The following is a 22,829-nucleotide window of genomic DNA, read 5'->3' on the forward strand; positions in this document are numbered from 1 at the left end:
AGCTCTGTATAGCTCGTCGCTCGTCGCTCGTCGCCAATGCACAGCGGGCTAGGCGCATCGATCAAGGGCGCGTCGGTGAACAATCGTCGAAATCTGCATGGTAATCCGAGGCAGGCAAGACGTTCGTTAGGCGACAGTCGAAGCGGAAAAGATGCGGCGCGCAATACAGAGAACAGAAGCGATCGCCGATTAAGGAAGCCCCTCGGCGCGGCGGGGCGCGACTCCGCGATTGCGTGCCACTGGTGCACAATGCCGCGGCGATAAGGGACGCGCGCGCCCGACGGAGGACAAAAGCTGCTGCGAGCGGTGCAGCGAGATTTGTCGGCGACACTGGTGCCGCTGGCGCAAGCGGCGCTCCGCGTTATATAGGTTATATAGGTGGCCGATAAGCGCCGCCGCCGCCGCCGCCGCCGCCGCCGCCGCCGCCGCTGTCTCTGCTTCTGCTGGCCTCCTTTTCAGATGCACTGTCGCGCTCCGTGATTTAGCTGTGACGCGCCAGTCACGCGGTTGTCGAATATTCCGAAGAACCCGATCGCTCGTTCGATGCTGGCGAAGCGTTCCTCGCGGCAATTCGATCGGTTCACCATATGGGTCAGTCAGCGACCCACTGACTGACGAGCCGCTACTCGTCAGCGGCATAATTGGAGTGCGATTTCGGAGCTTTTCATGGTAAATAGCAGTTCAGCTTTGAGTCAAGTCGAGTGGAGAAACTGAAGCAGAGAGGAGCTTTTTAGTGTGTCATTCGTAGAATTGAGGCGGTACGGCAAAGCCTACTGAAAGCTTGGCTTTTGTAAACTGGATGAAAGCCTGGCAGCAGTAGCGTCTCTACTACTTGGGAATTCACGAAAAGAAGCCGAATGCCTGGCAGTTCGTGTTCAACGCTCCCACTCGTAAACAACACTCAAATTACTTACTTGTTATACTCCGTTTCATTTCCTCCTACTTTGCCTCGGCCCTCGCTCTTCCGTCCCATTTTTCCGCAGCGGCGCACTCTCATATTTTACTTCCTCCTCCATCTCTACGACTTTGCCGCATCTAGCCCGACTTCACACAAGAACAATTTGGCCTTTCGACTCACTCTCGTTACAACATTTTTAATCTCACAATCAGCGTATTCTTTGCTAGCCCCCATTCAAATGGTAATTTCCACTGCGTGTCGTTGGCCTGCAATTAAAATCTCACGGTATACGAGAAAGAATATCGCGTCCGCGCGAGCAACTTATCAAGGGATACGTGACAAAGCCACTTTCATCTCCGCCAGTCCTTTCACCAGACAGCCACGCTCGTTCTTCTTTTCTTCTTTTTTCCTCTTTTTCATTAAAAACCAAGGGAAATTGTGTCCAGCGACGCAAATGAATTCGATAGAAGCTTTTGATCTCGGACTCCTCCGACGAGGAGGGGGCTTCGTATTTTTCAGCAGTGCACCATCGACGTAAAGAACAGGCCAAGACCATTGGCAGCCAAGATAGCTCGCTGGCAGAGTCGACTTTGCGGCGAAAATGTCTTTGAATGTGTGTGCGAGTCCCCTTTGGAGTCCGTCGAAAGTCTCGTAACCCGAAGTTCAGGGCTCGCAAGTAGAAAACGTGTCTGGCTAGAAGCGCGCGAATTTACGGCCAACCGCGGATTGTCGCTTTTTTGCCTTTCATTCCCCTCGAACATCCCCCCAAAATCCTCTCCCGCGTTGTTCTCCTTTTCTTTCAAAGAAAAAGGGAACGAAACAAAGAGAGCGACGAATGCGGAACGAACGATGATTTAATATGATGTTACTTTAGCATCGAGCATCGTTACCATTTAAAATCATTGTTTATAGTATTTTCTAACTCCCTTTCAATAATGATAATCGGCCAAGCGACCTCCTTAAGTTGCTTTCGGATAGCCGTCTCGCTCGAATTTTTCGGGCGTATCAGTTTGGCGATCGCGCAAGCCCGAGCGCGCCTCTCTCCACGCCCAAAATCGACAATTGTCCAAGTGCTTTTCTTTCCTCTCCGGCGCGCATGTACGCATGTTTAGATGGCGTACGCGCAAAATATGCAAAGAGAAGGCGAGAGACAGAGCGGAGCTGAGCCGATGACTTACTTCGCTTGAACAACCGCTGAGACTTTCTGCCGGACGCTCCAGTTTTTCACAGGCGAACGCGGGCGGATTACATTTTTTGCGATCCCGCCGACCTTTGCCTCGCTGCTTGCTGACACCGATGTCACAGTGTTGTAATGTTCTACTTTGATATCTATTATCTGCATATCGAGACGTAGACGATTCTCCACGAGAAAGCTGGAAAAGCCATTTCGACTCGGTCGCTGTTACGATGATTGTAAAAACACTGTGACATCCTTGTGAACAGTGTCCTCGGGAATGAAAATGAAAAAGCTCTCGCTGCGCCCGACGCTTTGCGGTGATTAAAAAAACATTCTCGCCGCTTAATATCAACATAAACTGCACGTCAACTAATTTCGTAGAAGCGAATATTCTCTCGTCCGAGTCTCCGAGCTCTCCGAGCTCTCCGGTCCCAGTAAAATTATTGAAAACCGACACGTCCGTTTGAACGACGCGCCCGCCATTATTTGACTGAATATTTGAGAAGTGCGCCAAAGCTATTTTTTGCACGGGAACGCAGAAAAGCAAGGCAAAACGAAATAATGCAAAACTCGTGAATAAACGAGTGGAGCAAAAGTGCACTCTGAGAGCGCGATGAGCGTACGACGAGCGAAGAGCAAGCAGCATAAGCTCCGTCAAGCTGGAATTGTCATTGCTAGCGTAGCCGGGGCTATAACGACGTTTCTTTGTCGCGCGGTCCACACGCTAATGGCTAATGGAATTGGCATTGTTCCTCGGCACCTTACGTATCTCGCGCACGCGAGTGCGTTTGCAGGGCCATTGTCCCGCGTAATAAGCAGGCATCGATGCCGCGCCACTATCCTGCACGTCAGCATTGCCTTTGCGGAATGAAAGAACCCGTTATTTACTCAAGCCTTTTTCCTCTCTCCCATTGCTCTCAAGTTTTCTTTATGCCATTTGTTTCGCTCGATTTCTTCTTCAATTTCACCTCTGTTAGACGCGATTAAAGAGTCTCGGTTGCAAATCGCATGCCCACTAGACGCGCGGAGTGGCGACGAACCCTAGCTGCAGCGTTCCTCACTTTCACGCGATTCGTATGGACATTTGTTTCAATCAACTCGAAAGTCTAAATGGCCGTCGGTCGTATAAAAAAGCGCAGCTCGATCGATGCGATGCCCTTCCGAGCTTTTCTTAATTATCGTTGTACGTCAACCACGCACGATCGTACGATCGGTCGCGCATAGTCGGCACTTTACCTAGGAGTATGCGCCCGAGGCACAGACCAACAGAGTCAGAGATCAACGGTTCGCTGCGAAGTGCAGGGGTTATGTTGTCGTACTTTGTACAGCTTTGACGTCGCTGCGATAAACTAAAATAACCAGTGCCAACAAAAGTGTTCGCGATTGTTGTTTGCATACGTTTCAGCTAGATCCGGTATGCAAGCAGACTGCGAGTAACAGCGCGCAATATTTTCAAATGAATTTCCTAGCCGGCAAACAATTAGCAATCAGCGTTCGAGTGCTGACTACGAAGCGCGAACTGTATGGTGAACTTCGTAACGAATAGCAAAGCGTGAGTCCATTCCAAATTGACCTTTGTAGTGGCAATCCGAGCGACCATTTCTACGTTACTCCTGTGTCGCCAGCTGGAAAATTGATTGAGAATAATCGACAGTGTCGTACGCAGCCTAGGCACAGCGATCGGAAGCCCGTCGCGAAAATCAACTGTGCGAATAGTCGCTCGCCGTAATGTCGCCCGGACCAATCGAAGCTCGGACGTCGATCGACCTGCGTTGACGGACTCGCCGCCAAAGCTGATCGAAATGGGAGCTGGCGACGTGACTCGATGACGCGCAAAAAATGTGCAAGCGAGGAGATTGCGTGCGAGCGGAAAGTCGACGGAGACGCCATTGCATTGTCCCCCGTAATCCCGATCGGCGACGGCCACGGCGCCGCTATTGTGCCCTGGCCCTGGCTGGCGCGCTGGATCGAACCCTGTAAATGGCCGAGCTCCGCGCAATCTTGGCCAAATAAACGGGCGAAATCGGTGATTTGATCGCTGATTTTGCTTTCCGCTCCAGCGTCAGCCGTCACCCTCCGCGCTACTGGACCGGCTCGAGAGCTAACTTGGGCTTGAGTTGGCAACCAGGACGGCGCCGCGGGAACGAATGCAGTCGATATACCCGCTAGAAGCGAGTCGCTCGCGTACGTAGGACCAAAGACCGCGAGGGGCTGCGCTCGATCGAGGTGTGACGAGAGAAGCGAACCGGAAGAAAAGGGACGCGTGGACGATGCGCGCGGGCAGAAGACGCGAACCACGCGAGGGTTCCTCTCCGGGCAGAGCGCGGGAGCGAGCCATTGTACAAGCGGGGCTTCTCGGTCCTGAATTGCGGCCGTGGCAACGGTCGGCGAGCGAGGAGCCAAGTACAGGCAGGCGGCAGGGCGATTGAATCGAGAGCCCGAGCGTTATCGCTGCGAGCCCTGCATAACGGATTGGCATCGGCGAGAGCTCTCTGGCGCGTGCCCCGACTGCCCGATGCAGCGCGCGCCCGCTCGGTGCTACGCTAGCGCCGCGGAGGCTCGTTCGATCATTCGGTATCGACGCGAGCTTCCTTCCTTCCGGCTTCGCCTTCGTTTTTGGCGGCCGCCCGCGCTTGTGTCGCTGCGCGCAGCACGTCTACGGGTACGCGCGGTCGGACCTTTCGATGCGGCACGTCTAATTTGTCATTCCGCGCTAGTCCTCGTTGCTTTTGCACTTTCCTCGAGCGCGCGCGCGCCCGAGTCTCCGGTGCGCTTCCAGCGTCCAAAAGCCGCCGAGTCCGAGGCGGCCCGCGTGTCCCGGCGGACTAAAGTCGATTTCGCGAGTGCGACCGCGATCCGCAGTGCCTCGATCGTCGGGGGAATCGACGAGCGCGCGAAATGGAAAAAAAAAGGAGAAGATCGCGCGTGACGCGAGTGGCGTTCGACGACTCTCCGCGCGTGTCTCGCGACTTCCGTAGACGTGCGAGGCGCGCCTGCGGCGTGCGCAGGACAATGGCCGGTCCTCGCGGGACAGCGCGCGCCCGTTGCCTCTCTCGGCTGCGCGGTTGCCGCGATGCCGTTGCCACGCACGATCGCCACGCACGATTGCCACCCCATTTAATCGTCCTTTAATTTCCTGTTCAAACAAAATCTGACGGCACGTAAATCCATCCGATTTCGACTATTTTCGGTCGGGAACAGTTGGGGAATGCGTTCGGCGCGTGGTGTTACTCGGCAACGAACAATTCGTTAAATTTAAAATATGCGGCTCGATGAATCCCGATTAACCTTTCATCCCAGAGTCGCAAATGCGTTTACGTCGATGGAAATTCCAGAAATTGGACGTGATTTCGGCTAAAAGCTCGGCAATCGGGGTCACCCCGCCTTAAATTCCACGAGGCAACGTTCAATCGAGTGTCGAGTGAAAAATGCAATAACGCCGATATATTGAGTCCGTCGGGCTTTATTAGCTTGCAGCACTTTTATCGATAGTTCGACGTTATTAATGGGTCGTCGAGAATCAATGTCGTCGACGGTCGCGACGCCCGAGCGAACCGGCATTTTGGGCATTTTGGGCATTTTGGGCATTTTGGGCATTTTGGGCATTTTGACTACTCGACTAACGCGCAACGGCGAGCCAAGCGCATCCGCGGTGAAGGGTGGAACAGACGAAAGGAAGTTGCCGCGAGATTGACGCGAGCTCATCCGCGAAATATCGCGTATCGGGCGGAAACGGGGCGCGAGTGGTGACGCAAACGAACACGTATCAGGTGGGCAGGGGCGAAAACAGCTTCGCGAAAAGGGCCACGCGCAGCGCAGCAGAGAGCGAGCTGCGCCGACGGTGCGCCTCGTCGGATATTAGGTACGAGGGTGACGCGAGAGGTGACACGGCGCGCGCCCAGCGGCAAGCCGATAACGGCGCGTGGCCGTGCAGCTATTGCGTCCAACTGCGTACGTGCGCTCGCTGCCCGAAACAGGGTCAGGCGCCAATCGATACGCGCTGCTTGCACCACCGGCGCCGCCCGCGCGCTCTCGGCCATCCCCTTGCGCCGTGGCTCATTGCTTTTCGCGTTGTTCCACAGGTTGTTACCGAGGCAGGCCTGCTTACAAAGTCGACGACGCGATGAAAGAGAGCTCATTCTCGGAAGCTACCGCGTCGGATCAAAGAAGAAAAAGCGAATCCTCTTAGCCAAAGGATGCTTCAGTCGCGTGTGGCTGGCTTTGATCGTGATATCCCCCGATGCAAGCGCAAAGGAGAGAAAATAAAGGGAGGGAGAAAGAGAGAGGACGTCAAAGATGCTTTCCGAGCGGGGAGAGTCTCGCGTTGCCCTGCGCGCCGGTCCAACTACGCTAACGAGTTGACCCATTATTGGCCAACCTGCCTGCTTATTTTCCTCCGCCAGGCGCCGCAAGCTTTGATCTCTCTCGCGCGACGCTTAACTACCTGTTGGCTGCCCTCGGCTCGTGTGCTCGCGCCGCGATATGCACGGTGCAACCGTCGACCTCCGGCGCTGGGGTTCTCGCGTGCGCCGCGTCGATTCATTGTCGTCCCTGGACTGACACGCGCAAAGCTGCTCCACCCCCTCCTGCTCGCGGCCAACTATTTTGCGTGTCGCCGCTTCCACCCGTTTCTTCGCTCCTATCGGTCCATTATTGCCCCACTCCCCGAAACTTTACGCCGACGCTGCAGTCCGCTCGCCGCGCTCGGAAATCGTTGGCTCTGCCATCCGAGTTTGGCCAATCGATCGCAAGCAAGGCAATCGACACTCCGCGGACCTCCGGGCGTCCGTTCGGAAAGTCGCACTAACGATGGCGGAGAAGCGAGCAACGTCTGCCAATCGTGACAGCCCATTGGGGAGTTTATTCTGGCTGACGAACTCTGGCCAATTTCAATCGGCGTCCAAGTTTACACGGCGTCAGATGACCGACACTGCTAACGCGATTAAAAACCGTCGAGCAGCCGGCTCGCAGGCGTCAGCCGGCGAAGGGGAACGACAGTCGGTTTTTGTCGGTTTTTGTCGGGTTAGTCGCGCGCGCGCCGGCTGAATTCCCGTCGTCGAGCAAATCCGAGCCTTAATTTCGACAATTGTGCTGCTCGTTCCCTACGGGACGCGGGAGCGCGTAGCGCGCACCAATTCCGAGCCTTTTTTCACGAGCACGCGACTACGCTAACGAATGCCCGTTTCCGACTCGTCGGCTCTGTTCTTGATGAGCCGGCCCCTTTCGAGTACCCGCGAGCTAATCAGTCGATCGCCGTTACGCGTCGTGATTGCAATCAACGACGTTCCCAGCGAAACTCGTCGCATTCGACCCCCTACTGCAGAACAAATACTGTTATAGATTTGGAAAGCACGCGCTGGTTATCGCGAGCAATTATGAAAAGATGGACTCCTTCGTAAGCGTTGCGCGCGCACCGAGCGTGGCAACAGAGGCAGCGCTAGGGAAAACAAACCGGCTCGTGTTCGCCCCCGCAGCTTTTTAAAGTTTCACCGCCTTGCAGCGCCAGACGGCGCGCGACGGACGCCCGGACGCCCGGACGCCGCCTTCCCTTCGTCCATTGTGCGTTCGGCCTTGGCGTTGGCTCCCGCGAGGCCTCGTCGTTTCGAGGCGCTTGGCGCCGCTCTCTTCGCGCGCCCCTAGTTAGTCCTTTCGAGCGAGCTCGTCGAGCCAGGCCCCCGTGGCGCTGTGGCGCTGATCGAATGCCGACCTCGATCGAATTATCCGTCCGGGATGCGTGTGTACGGCGTCGCGAGGCACCCTCTCGCTCTCATCGCCGCTTATCCAGCTTACGCCTGGCCCACATCCATTCCAGCTTGAACGCTCAGCCGCGCGACGAGCACACCCGTGCCTAACGAATCGCTCGTCTGCCGCGCGTAATTGATGCGACTATTAGACCTCGCCGAGCACCGAGCACCGAGCACCTACTCGTCCTCGTTAATCTTTGGCTTGGACGCAGAGGAGAAGCGATCCTCGTGACTGATCGTCGCTAAGCTTGGCTCTCGGCACCTCTCCTCGTTCGTTGCTTGCCAAGCATAAGGAGCGCGAGCTCTCGAGGCGGGCGTTCAAAGCGGATCGTACCACCATTCGGACTGGTCAGGCCGAAAACCGTCAAGGAGTCAGCGCCAAGGCCGAACTAATCCGTAATCAAACGGAAAAAGCCGCGTCGTTCAGCGCTCTCCACGGTCTCGCGGCCCCTCGGATTCCGGGCACGCGCTTCCTTGCCGGCCCTGCTAAAGACAACTTTGACGTCCGACGTCGCGCCGCCGCTTCGCTGAACAGCAAAAACCGAGGCCGATAAAGCCGCTAACGAACTCTCGTTCCCTCTTGTCCCGTTAGCTGCCCACTCCGAGCACTAGTCGAAGCGCCTAATCGCCTTTCCGATATCAAACGAGATGCGCGTGCCGGCGATTTCGCTCTGCCACCGATGCCATCGCACGCCGGCCTGCAACTCTATCCGACGAACGACAGCCGTGCAATCCGATCGGCGATTGGCGGCAACCGCGAAACCGCCTCTCGGAGGTGGTGACAGCGGCGTCGATCGGCTGCCTCGGCGGCAGCGCCCGCGTCGATTCCGGACTGTTTGCACTCGAGCCAAATCAAATCGCTGCGCAGGTGTCGCCACGCCGTTCGCTAAGACGTGCACGATTTTCACTCCGCTGCGGCTGCGCGCGCTTTTCAGGATCGTTCGCGTCGTTCGAAACGACCTCTGGCCTTATCAGTCCGTCGCCATTTCGCCATTCGCGACGTCGCGCGGCTCCGTGTCGCGGATTTATTCGTACCGTAGCGCCCGTCGCCTGTAAAAGCATAATGATGGCCTCGTAAAAATCGTAATTTGCCTGAGCCCGCCGCCGCCCCTTTCGCTAGTACGACTTCGGTAGTTTCCGCGCTGCTGCAGTTCGTAAATACCTTTAATGCATACGCAGCTCGCCATCACTTTGAATTGTTTGGCACTTTGGCCAAGTTTCGCCGCGCGCTGTCTCAACAAATTGCAGAATAGCTCGCAATTAAAACTTTCGGTGGTGAGCTTTGCCCGGCCAGGGATATTCGCACGACAATGAATGTACTGAGTAGCCACACGCGATAAGTCGTTAAATAAACCATTATGAAAGAGTGCAAAGGCAATCACGTCGGGTTCAATCTCGTTAAGTACGGTCTCATCAATCAAGAAACGCTAGTTGTAGGGGTATGTGGGTCAGGCCCGATCTCGGCCAGTCTGAACAAAAGGCCGCCCGCGAGTATCTCGCTGCGCTCGACAATAACGAGCCCGAGGTGGTGTATCGTGGCAGCGAGCTTTGTCGCAGGGGCGACGTTGCGATTGGAATCGGTCATGGACTCCTCGGGGCTTGTAACGCACGCAATTACGCATTCATCTCAGTAGAGCGAGTGCAACTGTCGCCGCTCGCGATACACTTCTCATTTCTTCGCCGAGAGAACAATAACGAGATAGACCTGCCGGCGTGCGCGTTTGCCTTCGTTGCTGTATTGGCGCCGACAATTTTATCCTGTTATATTCTGTTGTAGGGCAATAATAATCGGATAGAATGGGACGAAAGCAGTAGAGGAGAGCGCGATTTTTATCGAAGCTAAATTTAAGGAATGGTCTTGTTTTACTTGGACGATCAAATGAGAGGGAGAGAGAGAGAGAGAGAGAGAGAGAGAGAGAGCAGTGCAAGAAGCAAATAACGATGCGATTAAAGCTGTGGAGGACAGATCGATATTAAATAAAATAGCTAAAAGGAGGAGTAAAGGTTGTCGAAGGGAGAGAAAAGAAGCGTGTAGGCTCAAGTGCATTTTCCTCGAGGAAAAGCAATTTTCCGTGCCACGAGTAAATCTGATTGAGCTCCTTTCCAATGGGAAAGAGGAGGGTCTCGAAGTTGCACGAAGTGCATTCCCTTAAGGCCAGAGTCGGCCAAAGTTTGTCTTTGACGGAACTCTCTTTCGTACAAAAACATCAGCGAAACGCAGAGCCAACGTGATAATGTTGGTGCGCTTGTTGTTTTGCAGAGGTGACGATGTGCAGCGATCGATCGAGCTGTTGGACAAGGTGCTCTCCGAATACGACGAGCACGAGGTCGAGGTCGGCGGCTGCGTCGGCGAAGGCGGCGGTGGCGGCGGTGGCGGCGGTGGCGGCGGCGGCGGCGGTGGCAGCGGCGGAAGCGGGGGTGGAGGTGGCGTCAGCAGCAGTGCCGGACTGGCAACCGACTGCAGCAGCAGCACCGAGCCGAGCATCGGCCTCACGCCGGACGACGAGAGCCCCTCCTTAGGTAGCGCAAGCCCCGCGCGTCGTCCTCGCCGGAGTCCCCGGAGCCGCGCTCGAATGCCCGGGGCGACGGAGGCGCACAACTTCCGTTCTTCCGGGCGCGCGAACGAATAAAAGATAGCGGGCGCTGCGCACTCGTTAGCCAGGCCGCCAAGCAAAACACAGGCGGACCGAGAGCATTCTTCCTTCCCTTTTTCCTTCGTCCTCTCCGACGCCCCTCGCTCCCTCCGCCCGGGTCCTCCGCGCCTCTCTTCACCTGCCTTTTCGACGCTTCCACTCTCCGTTGACCGCTGCCGATCGTTACAGGACACCAATCCGAGGACGACGGATACATGAGCATGAATGGCCGGAAAGCGAAGATGGCATTGGTAGCACTACGCCCGGTACCGGACTGCCCAGAGCCCCAGGATCCCGCGGCAGCTCCGGCACAGGAATTCCCTCCGCCACCAGAAGAGGCTGAACGAATAATCTCCACTTTACTTCCCATGTAAGTCCGGCGCTTCTTCAAGCTTGACGCGCGGAAAGGCAAAGGGTCGCGGCCGGTTGGTCGTCCAGATTCCACATTCCAGATTCCAGATTCCACGGGCAACGAGGGCGACAAGCGCAATTGCAGCAAATCGCTCTGCCGAGGACGCTAGGCGAATTTCACGCCGCCGCTGTAGAGAGCTAGAGAGACGCGAAAGAGGGAACGGAGGCAAGCCGGGGCTTTCAGTCTTCAATCCCTCAAAGAACTTTGCCGGGGCTCAATTTCACGTCGCTTCACTCGGACTTGCCCGAGAGTAGCCCAATTGTACAGTCTTGCTGCCTCTTCGGAGTGCTTTTGTCGGCGGATAATCTGTTTCGTTTGATCTAATTAAATGATTAAAGACCAGCCGCGAAAACTTCCACTTTCCGCCTGTCTCGCGATTTTTCAGCGGATTCGCTAATTTCTCCTATAACGAGAAAGTAAATTTTCCCTCTGGAGCAATATCGAGGCTTTTAATTAACGGTCGCGTTCGCCTACCGAGCTGTATCGAGGCCTTTTAATGAATTGCATTGAAAACCATTTTCCCGTCGAGCGCGCACAATCATTGCGCAATGCTTGAGCGACAGCACGCGGGCTTTTATATCGACAAGAGACGCCCTTCAAAGGAAGATCCACCGAGAATTCCTCTCGTCGAAAGTAATTTGCGCTCGCCGGGGTGTAGCCAATTCCAGAGGAGGCTATTCTTCGATTACGAACAATCAAACTCCGCTGCCGCTGCCGCTGCCGCTGCCGTTGCCGCTGCTACTGAGGCGAGGCGAGGCTCTTCGCCTCTATGAGCGGAAAGTATCGCGCGATAGCGCAGATAAAACAATTGTCCGGAGGTGGCTCGATAACGCCCTAAGATTTATTCGCCATCCGACTCCTTGGGAGACTTGTGGCAACGCTCAGATTTTTTCTTACGATACATACGCGCACGCCAAACCAGTCGCCTCGACCTTCGACGAGAGCTTTATTTCGGTTTTTCCCATAAGCTTTCTATCTAAATGCTAATGGGAGGGCTATGATAAGACAATGCGGTGAATAAGAACGCTAACGAAAAAGCCTCACCACTGCGGCTCACCGGTTAGCATTTGCGTGCCCGGAAACATCTATGTAAGTGTGGTGGGCTGATTATCTGACCTAATATCGTCGAAATAGTAAATTCAAGGAAAAACGTGTCCACTTGCTTATTAGTAGATCCACTTAATTCAGCCTCGCAACTTAGCCTGCACGTTGCACACTAAAAGCTTCCGAGTGGCTTACTTTCATTCCAGCCGATGATAAGACTGACTATATAACAAATAAACAGGAAAGGCAAAGTTGTATGTACATATATGGAAGGCCTCTATTAGAATCTCTGCTTTGCACAAAATGTGAAAGTACGAGAGAATAAGTGGCGAAAAATTCGGTATGGTTCCAAGCATATCGTCGACTGCTGTTAGGGCTGACACGGTCAGTTCGATCGATTCGACAGGAAGCTCAATCGTCGGAAAAATGTGATTGTAAGCACTTGCGAAGCACGGTTTAGCACAAAACGATCGTTGTGCAGGGACGGGAATGCACTGCCCTTCACGGATAAGTTAACTCGCTAAACTAGACTTGTGTCGCCGTTGCAAACTGCCCTTGCATACTTTTGGCATGTGTGCACTCATGGCATGCATCTAGTTCTAGGCAGAATGCTGCTCGACCACATTAAATTGATAATTACTTTTTCGTAAACGTTACGTCGTATGAATCAAGTTTGATTCAATGATAATTGCGCTGCTCTCCTTTTTCACCTTCGCGACGGATAGATACGGCATGTAAAAATAACTGCAGACGCAGAGATCGAGGCGTAATCCTTGGGCGTTTGTCAGGCATGTAATCGAATGAAAGTGTGCAGCGAACATATTGAATATTCCAGCGGCGTTCCAGGAGAGAGAGAGAGAGAGAGAGAGAGAGAGAGAGAGAGAGAGAGAGATGTGCAAGTTCCCATGGCCGCAGGGTTTTATTTTCTAATGGGAAACCCGTCGCCGTCGAGATAAATCAACTTTTGCCCACGCATAGCGGTATTTCGACGAATCGCGGCCCTATCTGCGCGTATAGCGAGTCTTACCTTACGTCATGCTACCCATCGCGCTCGTAATTGCCAATCCAATCGCACTCGGTCGTTCGGAAAGCGACGGGGCGCGTCCACAGCCGCGCGCCCGCTCCGCTGGGAAATTCATAAATTGTCGTGCTCATAACTAATGCATAATCCGTGTCGACGCTGCGCACATTATACGTCTAGCTCGATCAGCCTTGATCAGGCAGTTGATCGACTGTTCAAATGTTCATCAAATCTCTCATTCGGGCCGATTGAAAAGTCGCAGTCGCAGAAAGATCGAGAATCAGCTTGCGACTGCATGTCGGAGCATAGCGATCGTAGCGTCGTCCCCGGGGGGCTAATGACAACAATTACCGCACCACGGCAAACGGAGGTTGACGAGCTTGAATGCGGAAAAGCGCTGGCGTCGATTTTGAACGAGGAAAACAAGGTGGAGCGAAAGGCGATTAAGCGCCGGCTCTCCCCGCGTGACTCATTAGCCCGGCAATTATTAAGGTAGCTTGCAGAGCGAAAGCCGCGAGCTTTCGAATCGAGCTCCCCTGCTGGCTTTTCTCCGTGGTTGTGTTTGGACCGTTGGCTCAGCCCGTTGTTTCCTTTGTTGCAGGGTTTCTCCGGGAAACTCGACGAAGAGAAGTGGCCACCACCACCACCATCAGCAGCAGCAGCAGCAGCAGCAGCAACAACGAGAACAGCCGAATTCGGGCCAGCGTCGAACTGCACGCGGCATGGCCTGGACTATTAACATGGACGACCTGAAACGTCAAGGACACGCTGCCGTTACCACGCAGACTACTTTGGTCAGTTTTAACTCGCTTTCACCGCACACCTACAGCTTCGACATAGTTTCTCCGAACGGAGTTTCGAGACGGACGCTGAACCCTGTTCAACTGTGAGCCGCAATCTCGTGGTCGCGACTCCCGTGCCCTCCTCGGTACTTCGCTTTCACTCGCTTGCTGTAAAATAGCCACGTCTCGCGTCACCTTATCCGATAAATACAGGTAGACGAGCACCGCGAGTCCATCAATTCAGTAGAATGAGACGAGGTTCGGTCGGACATTCGAATCGGCTGTCTTGAAATACCGGACCACAATTACTAGACCACTAATCCTAGATAAAGAAGAATTTTTAGTTGAAAAGAAAGACTATGTTTACGAGACGGTAAGTGATCGCATAAGTAAAAAGTTTGGCAAATACCTCGCTGATTCGTCACTCGAATCGGATATTACACGCTGGCGCTTGCTCGCTACAACAGGGTCAGAGCAGCATTGCGTAGCCCTCGTGTGTTATTTGCAGACGCGTGAGCGCGTCTGGCCGTACACATATGTAGCGCATAGTAGAGAGGTAAAATCTATAGCCGCGCGCAAAGTGCCGGGAGAGCGCTAAGCGTATGTACACAGAGGGCGCAAGAGCTTCGGCTACTACTGCCGCTGCTGCTGTTTCTGACGGCGGACGACGACGCGTCGAGACTAATACCGACCGTGTACGCTCGCTCGCGGCTTGCCACCCGATATTAGCTTACGCTTTACCTATACAGAGGCACGTGAACCCACTGGAGCGCTGCTTGCTAAAAATGCCCTTCGCCGAAACGACGCTTTCTTGAGTGCTTTTCCCTGTTCCCGCTTGGCCTTGGCCAAAAGGCCAAAGACCACCACGAACGATATATACGTTGGGATTTCGCACTCCAAAAGTGCATCAACCTTCGCGTCGGCGATATGGTCTCGGCGCAGACTATAATCAGCGGTCTGTTTGCATTGCAGCCTAAAACGAGGCATCAACGGCCCTACGGCTGGGAGAACGGCGGCAACAAGCTGGAGCCGTTCCGGCTGGCGGAGCCGCCGAGTCCGCCGAGCAAGTTCGCCAGTCTGCCTTACGACGGCAAAGTGTCGTTCAACTGGGTTCCAGCGCGCGCGAATCCCGGTGGCGCCGTGCCCGTCGATAGCGCTTCCAACGCCAGCAGCAAGCGTCGACACTCCTCCGAGGACGGTCTTGAGGATCTGCGACAGTCGTCCGAGGACGGCCTCGACGAAGAGGACGAAGTCGACGACGAGGACGCCGACGGAGACGAAGAGGAGGAGGAGGAGGAAGAGGAGGAGGAGGAGGAGGACGACGACGACGACGACGACGACAACGCCGAGCAGCGGTCGAATCGGCCGAGCTCCGACAAGAAGAGGTCGGCCTCTGTCGCTCACAACAGCCACCATCATCATCACTATCATCATCCGGGCTCGCGAAGGCCGTCGAGGCAGAATGAAATCATCAAATCGAGCAGGTACGCGCAAGCTACAACTGCAACGACGCGATCCGCTGTCGAACGTAGCGACTGATTGCCTTCTTCCTTGTTAACAGTGTGGAGGACCGACTGCTGATGAACCACAACGGACCTCGCGCGGCATCGTTGTCAAGTCGAAACCACAACGGTGGAACGGCCATGAGTGCAGGTTGCAGCGAGCGCTCGGCCTCGGCCCGCAGACGTCGCAACAACTCGGACTCGAGCGAGGGGCGCTTTTCGCGAAACTCAGAATCCGAGAGATCGTCGATGCCGCGCTCGAGCTCGGTGAGCGTCGAGCGTTTCTCCATGCGGGCCAACTGCGACAGCTCCGACTTCTCGCGGGCCAATTCCATGTCGAACGAGCGCTTCCACTCGGATTTCTCGATAGCCATGGCCAGCGCCAGCTCCAACGATCACGTGAGCAGTGTGCCCTCGGTGGATCCGTTCTCCATACGCAACCTCGACTTTGTCTCCTTCAATCTTCCCCATGCTGACTCCAGCGAAAGGTTCTCCGCGCAGACTTCTGATCGCGAGGAGAGATATTCCGAGATATACTCCACGAGGAATTCCGATTTCTCCACGAGAAACTCGACGGATTTCCGAACGCAGTCCGAGGAAGAACACTTTTCAGACGACTCCTTGGAGGAATTGCTTCCGCCGCCTCCGGCACTCAGCAAGAGACACAGCATCGCCTGGGAGGTATCCCTCGAGGAAGACATCTACGTGCCCGGTAGTACGAAGGTTGTTGGCAGGAGGAGGCGAAAGAGCAGTGACGTTTCCAGTGAGTATCTCCATTTTCACTTCTTTCGACTAACGCCAATTCCTACGTTTGACTAATTGTTTTTTCACTGTCATAAGGTGTTGGCTCGGCATCGAAACTGCGCGACTTTGACGACTGGCAAGATCCTCGTGTCTCCACGACTGACGACGATCTGATCTCGCCCTATTCGGATTCGTCGACAAACGATTTGGACAACCTGCGTCCTCAGGATTTGAGCAAGAGCGGAACATACGTGATTCGTCGAGGTCGGAAAAAGGAACGAAAAATCTTGCCAAAGTCTCCCACGAAAAGTCTAGACGATGAGCTGGAGGAGACTAGATTGACCGAGGTGCGAAGATTTTCCAACACCTTCGACAACATCAAGAGCTTACTCAAGGAAAACAAGAAGCTGGAAGGTTTGAAAGAACTTCCGTCGGAATTCGCTAACGCCCAAGCTGCCTCTCAACCAGATCTCGTGAGCGTCATTTCCATAACGCACTCGTCCAGTAAACCAAATGAGAAGCGCAATTCCAAGCACATGGAGGCTGCTGGAACCGCTGCCGAGCAAAAGATAACGAGCAGCCTTGAAAACGGTTTTGCGGATAGACCACTACCGGATAGTCCGGACGATAGCGAGCCGGTGAAGATCACCAGCTTTGCCGAGAAAACGAAAGAGTGCAATGGCATCACCATCACCACTTCTAAGAGTCTAGACGTATCAAAAACTGTAGATGCTAAAGACGACATTCCCTCGAGACGTTCGGTCAACAATGAACAGTACCATCCTCAACCGCATCCCCGCTTCGAGTCGAAGATTCCCGTTAATCTGCTGATCGAGGGCGAGATTGTAAAAAAGGCACTCAATGAGAACCGACGTCAACTGGAAAAAGTCAGCGACGCCATCAAGGAGATCGAGAGCGTAAAGAACAGCAGCGTTACCTTTGACAGCGACAGCACTAAACGGTGGCGCAACGGCAGTTCCAAGCGGAATAGCTTCGACAGTGATAGTTGTGAGCGCAGACACCTTGAGCCTGGTCAATACGACAACAGGCAAGTTGGAAGAAAACCCCAGCAACCACCGCCACCGCCACCACATGTAGTCGACGTTACTGACGCGGTCAGTAAGAATGTTACCGACGTTGAGTTCGACCGGAGAAGGTTAAACGGTGGCGATGTTTACTCATCTGGCAGAAGAAGGGCCGGAGATCTTGAGAATCATAAAAACGATACGAAACAGATCGAGAATGTGATCGACGCTATTCTCGAGGACTCTAAGAATCCAGACTTCCAGGTATACATTTTTCAATTCATAGTTATTACTTCTTGAATTGAATTTCCATTGAGATATTCATCATCATGTTCGTTCCAGGTGAGCGTGGAGGTACTCGAATTCCCACCATTACCGCCATCACCAGTGGAAGAGGCTGACGAAGAGAGTTCTGACGTTGGCGGTTCAGGTTGCAACGGTACCGCGACAGGCAATATATCGGTCAAGACAAAGCAAGGCCACGGAAATCGCTCGGTCGATTATAGACCACGCGTACCACCACATCGAGGTATCAGCCTCGACTCGTCGAGGGATCATCATACTGGCTCCCTTAATACGAGATCCATGGACGCAGCCTATGCACGACGACGCAAGATGGCTCCGGGCATGGCCAATAGACGCGAGGTGAGGCGAAAGCTAAAAGTAGCCGAGCGTTTTCTATGAACAAGAAAATAATCATCAATTCTTATCGCTTATTGCGTCAAAATGAAAATTGCAGGTACCAGTAGAACGAAGAACATTGCCGACGGACTTGCCTGGACCGTCGCATCGTCGGCCTTTCTCGAAACGACACTCGCCGTCAACGGAGGCTTGCTCCTCGGGCGGCAGTGGAGGCGGCGGTAGTGGAAGTGGAACAGTTGCCGCTCAAGCCTCGGGAATGCAAACCAGCTGCTCGCTGCCGGAGACGCCGGTATTCGCGCGAGGTAGCGATATCCCAAGAACACCACAGCACGCCAGCGGTAATCCTACGCAGCCTCGTAGACAGCCTGGATGGTACGCGCCTGCGACCGCCACTACTGGGTAGGTTTCTTATTCCAGTTTTCCAGTTGTTAATTGCTTTTAGAAATCGAGTTTTCGTACAAGGAACTTAACAACTATTTCGAAAAACGTAACAATTTAATAATTTTATAGTGGATGATTAGGATATTATTTTGAAAATCTGAAATTGCTTGAGTTTCTAAAGATGTTTGTTTGATTGTAGCGACAAGTTTTTAACTGTCGATCCACGCGATTGCAGATACCGAAGAAATAATCCAGGACTAGAGCAGGCAATAATCGGGACGGAGCTGTTACGACTGGCCGGTGGTCCGAATCGCGGCTGGTATCCGACGCGTAACAAGTCCAATCAGCCACGACCGGCGTCGATCGAGCATCTCGAACGGCTGAACAGCGCGTACGAAGCGAGGCTACCCGGTGCTGCCGAGCAGAGGAAACCACTCACCTTACCGACCAACATCACGCCCAACAAGTACTTCGGCCAAAGTAAGCACACCTCCACCTCCACTACACGCGAGGCGCTACGGAGGGTCACTAGCTTACTCATCAAGAAAGGTAAGCGCCGGATTACATTCTATTGCCCATGCGGACTCTCACATTTATAGACGTCCGCCACAACGAACTCTACTAAAATCAGCATCACTAAATTCTTTTCTCTCAATGGTGGCTTTGCGAAAACTCGATGACGCGATTTTCTCGTTCTTATTTTCTTTCGTGTACGGACTGTACTGTTTCCCTTTCGTTTTCTTATTTTTCTATTTAATTGACATTTACAAAACGAAAATATTGCCCCTTGCTTCGAGTTCTTTTCTTTAAGTTGCACTGGTCTCTCCAGGCCACAGTGCTTTCCGTGAAAATCTTTCACATTTTTTGCGCAATATATATACATCTAAAGTTCAAAATGTCATCAAAATTATATATATATTTTATCGATATTGTGCGATTAGCAAAATAAGAAACATTCTTTTCAATCAACCAATCAAATTTGTTTCACGTATTGCCCATGAGTTCAATATGAGTCCAACTATAAAAATATCGTTCATCAAGTTTTTGTTTACAACGCCGTCTTAAAAATAATAACATTTTGGCATATAACATCAATGAAAATTGTTAAAAGTACTTGATCATCTGGGTGACCTTTCGTGGCATAAAACTACCTTTAGGTAGATATCAAACCGCATGTTACTTTAACCAATTTTATATACATATCACTTAGGTGTTATGCGCTTCCAACACAGTTTTTATATTACATGATACTCTTAGCGTTACATCAATCATGTCTGATTCATCATCACATCATTGTCACCATAGAAATCAGCAGTTCCGTTATACATTCATCTTAGATTTCGACACATTACATCGATATGTTGTGTACTGTTAAAATCATTCTGGATCATCGTACTATTGTTGAAAACTGTCTATCAGCTGATAATGTGCAACTGTCTAGATACACCGCATGCTTTTTGTCTTAGATTACCTATGTTTTCTAATACATTTGAATGTTAATCGTAAGCTTGGACCTCTAAGAACTGCCAGTGTCGTTGTTTAAATGTTTTCAAATGGAACGGCCGATAAGGCAGAGTAATGGGATAGCTCGATAACAGAGGAATCTGCTGGTAGGGAGGCGGGTTTCCGTCGTGAGCCGCGATTCGTAACTTCCGGCTGGCAGCAGCAGCAGCACAGCACGTGTGAGACTGCGAGCCCGAGCCGGGCAACGTTTGTCAGCTGGCGCCACCTACGCCTCGTTAGCGCGAATGGCTGTGCGTATGCGTCTCCTCGCCGCCGAGGAATAGAAAGAGAAGGAGAAAAACCGACCTTGAAAGATGACGGCGAGGACAAAGCCTGTTCCTCGCTCTTTTACGTTGGCTGTACACGTCGCTAAGGGCGCTCAGCAAATGAATCACGAGATATCACAGCCGCGCGTTTTTTTCCTCTCTCGCTCGATCTCTTTCGATTTACTTTCCATCTGTTGAATCTGCGAGAGCGACAAAGAAGGAAGAAGGGGGGGGGGGGAGGTCCCCGCGAAAATTCGTGACGCTCCAAAGTTGGCTGCTCGCGCAAATGCCACAAGCCTCGAGCGCTCTTTTGGCTCGATGCAGCGCTTTTCATGAGTCAGTGGCCTTTTTTTCTTTTTTTAGCTAACGTAATATGTATACGTGCAGCGCCGACCAAGATTTTCAAGCTCTGATTCGGCTTATCGATGCACAATATTTATCGTGAACTCGTTCTTTTTTACGTTACGAAAGTGACTCATCGAAATATTGAGAGGCTTTAGAAAGATTCACTTGCTGTGTAATGCATTACGTATACTTATTCGTGACGTCACGACCATCCTGACTCACTCTGGCATTTGTAACTTATTTTAATCGGATTTTTAGTTGAAAATAGTTTGTTATTGCGTACAAAATAAAAGCGAAGCTCGACAGCTTTGTTCTTTATTTAAATGCACAAATATAACGTCTGCGTATGCATAAAAAATCAAACTGTCGCGGTTGCTTCTTGAAATGGAAAATTTGTGGCTCGTTATTTCAATTTCATTGGCTTTGACACCTTATATTATCGCTACTCAATAGATCGTCACCGAGTTAAAGCTGTCAAATGATTCAACTGCCTTTCTTGAAGCCGACAACAAATTGATAAATTATTTTTTTAAATGTGTTTTAAAAGCATATTCGGACTGTACGAACAAGCATCCGTTCGATCGAACGTTTATGAAAAATCAGCGCGGTTTGAGCACAGGAGAACCAGCGAGGCAGTGTACTCGTATAGCACTGAAGGAAGAAAAAAAAACGCGGTTACGAGGAGAATCGGCAGTAACGGTTGAAGGTACAATACGGACGAAGAAGAGCCGCGACGACGACGGCGTAGCCCGCAGGCTAAAGTCTGCCGACAAGCCGGAACTGTCCTTAGCTGCTGGCGCTTGTTCCGTTATCGATTCGCTTTCTTCCAAGGCTCTGTCGCTGCGGCTGGTTTCCTTCTTCTTGTTTCTCCTTCTCTTGGGCTTTCCTCTGATGCGGCTTTACATTTCTAAGCCGATTGTCCCTTCGCGTGAACAACTTTAGCCTCGGACTTGCCATTTCTGACAGCGCACATTCGTTCTCCTGTTCATTATTCATCGTTGTCAATTAGTATTGACTTATATTGCTGGAAAAGGGGGTTGGATATGGCACTCGTGGCTTTCGCGAACCTGGGAAGGCAACAATATAAAGAGGACTCCGGTCGATGTTTTGTTCGGCGCAACCTCGTCCCGTCATCCAACGTGTCGAGCTGTGATAGGGGCTCTTTGATCTTACACTGTTTCCATGAATGCACTGATCGTCGGCGCAAATGGCAGCTTTTACACACACGCATAATGGGTATAATTCAGCGGCGTCGGCGGCAACGCCGACTGGAGGTGAGTGCGCGAACGACGAGCAAATGTCGCCCCCCCTCCCCTCCGATGCAGTGGTCAGTCGGTGCAGCGCTAAAAAGCCATTGTTTCGACCGCTTCAGTTGTTTAACTCGCAAATTGTCGCCTCGGAGCCTCCGCGCACTGGGCACAATGCGCACTACCGCTGACTCCTTATCGAAGCGTTTATTTATAGAACCGCGCCACTTTTTGCCAGTGCGACGGAGAGATGGAGAGAGAGAGAGAGAGAGAGAGAGAGAGACGATTAGGGAACAGGCAAACATCATTACGAACACAAGCGTGACGATAATGAAAGGTTGACCAACCGGTAACTCGGCCTTATCAAATTGGGATATTTAAGCTTTACACGATACAAGTCTAAAATTCTCTCGGCGGCTGCTATTTTTTTCATTTGTTGTCGCGCGAGTGCTCTCTCTATACGCTCAATTGCACGCATTTCGAATCAAATTACAGCTGAACGTCGATCCTAATGAACCCAGAAATATCTTGCAGCCTATATAATATTTCCTGTTTTGAAACTTTGGAAATTTCGTATCTAAATTTGTCGAGTGCCGATTAAAGTATTTATAGAATAAAATAAATTGATGATTTTACTTTGAACTAAATCTCTGCTTTACTTATATTTATTGCCGATTTGCCGATTAGAATATTTATAGAATAAATTGCTCCTACTAAAACGATGCTTTACCCAAATTTATCGGATTCCTTGAAAATACAGTTCGGACAATTAATAGGTGATTTGTGGTCAATTAGTTATCCATTATTCGAATCCATCTCCGAATAAGAGTGTCAATGAGCTTTTATTAGCATTAATGCAGGCGCGAAAAGAGTCATTAATGCGGCCAGATTGCTGTGCAACGATAAAGCCGTGCAACACGCTCGTCATATGGCATTATTTTTGCTGGCTGAAATTTAAAGCCAATTTAGCCGGAGACATTTTTTTAATGTTGATAACACGTGTCAGTCACGTTACTGACTATTATGATCGCAAGTCTCATATTAGGATGTTCACGAGTAAGTTTCGTTGTATTTTATCATTAAGAAATAAGTACATGGCATTATTAGCGTCAGGTAAAGCACATAAATGTTTCGATAAAAAAGCCGGCGACATCGACATCGAGCATGATAAAATATGAATCTCGAGAATGAGTCGTCGTCCAACGCTATTCTCAGCTGAGAATATTGCCTCGGTCGATCTCGTTTATCGCCACTTTCCTTGGACGGTGCACTCGCCTTATCGTTGCCGGGCTAGTCCGTCTTCGTTAGCCAGCCTCTGATCAGCAGCGGCACGAGGCGCCGGAGAAGAGAATAATCATTGTCTCCAAATGAAGCAGACGGCAAAGATTGTGGTCGTTCGTTCGTTCGTTCGTTCGTTGCGAAGCCGACGGTGCAGAGTCGCCGGCAAGGGCAGAGCTCGCTCA

General features: G+C 52.0%; 1 protein-coding gene across 3 annotated transcripts in view; it reads left to right on the forward strand.

Annotated features, from left to right (window-relative positions):
- Window positions 1-18,702, forward strand: part of LOC131673701 (uncharacterized) — an 80,834-nt gene extending 62,132 nt beyond the window's left edge. The window contains exons 3-11 of one of the 3 annotated variants that reach the window (XM_058951923.1): window positions 10,080-10,339; window positions 10,642-10,822; window positions 13,531-13,723; window positions 14,684-15,195; window positions 15,273-15,976; window positions 16,054-17,246; window positions 17,325-17,627; window positions 17,722-18,023; window positions 18,205-18,702. In XM_058951923.1, the coding sequence (XP_058807906.1) occupies window positions 10,080-10,339; window positions 10,642-10,822; window positions 13,531-13,723; window positions 14,684-15,195; window positions 15,273-15,976; window positions 16,054-17,246; window positions 17,325-17,627; window positions 17,722-18,023; window positions 18,205-18,604 (4,048 nt within the window). In that variant the 3' untranslated portion in view covers window positions 18,605-18,702. The remainder of the gene's footprint in view (window positions 1-10,079; window positions 10,340-10,641; window positions 10,823-13,530; window positions 13,724-14,683; window positions 15,196-15,272; window positions 15,977-16,053; window positions 17,247-17,324; window positions 17,628-17,721; window positions 18,024-18,204) is intronic. The other 2 variants (XM_058951913.1, XM_058951932.1) reach the window with 2 other exon arrangements.
- Window positions 18,703-22,829: the final 4,127 nt, after the last annotated feature.

Source organism: Phymastichus coffea, unplaced genomic scaffold (assembly GCF_024137745.1).
Source record: "Phymastichus coffea isolate CEN01 unplaced genomic scaffold, Cenicafe_Pcof_1.1 PCOF00014, whole genome shotgun sequence".
NCBI classification, from domain to species: Eukaryota; Metazoa; Arthropoda; class Insecta; order Hymenoptera; family Eulophidae; genus Phymastichus; species Phymastichus coffea.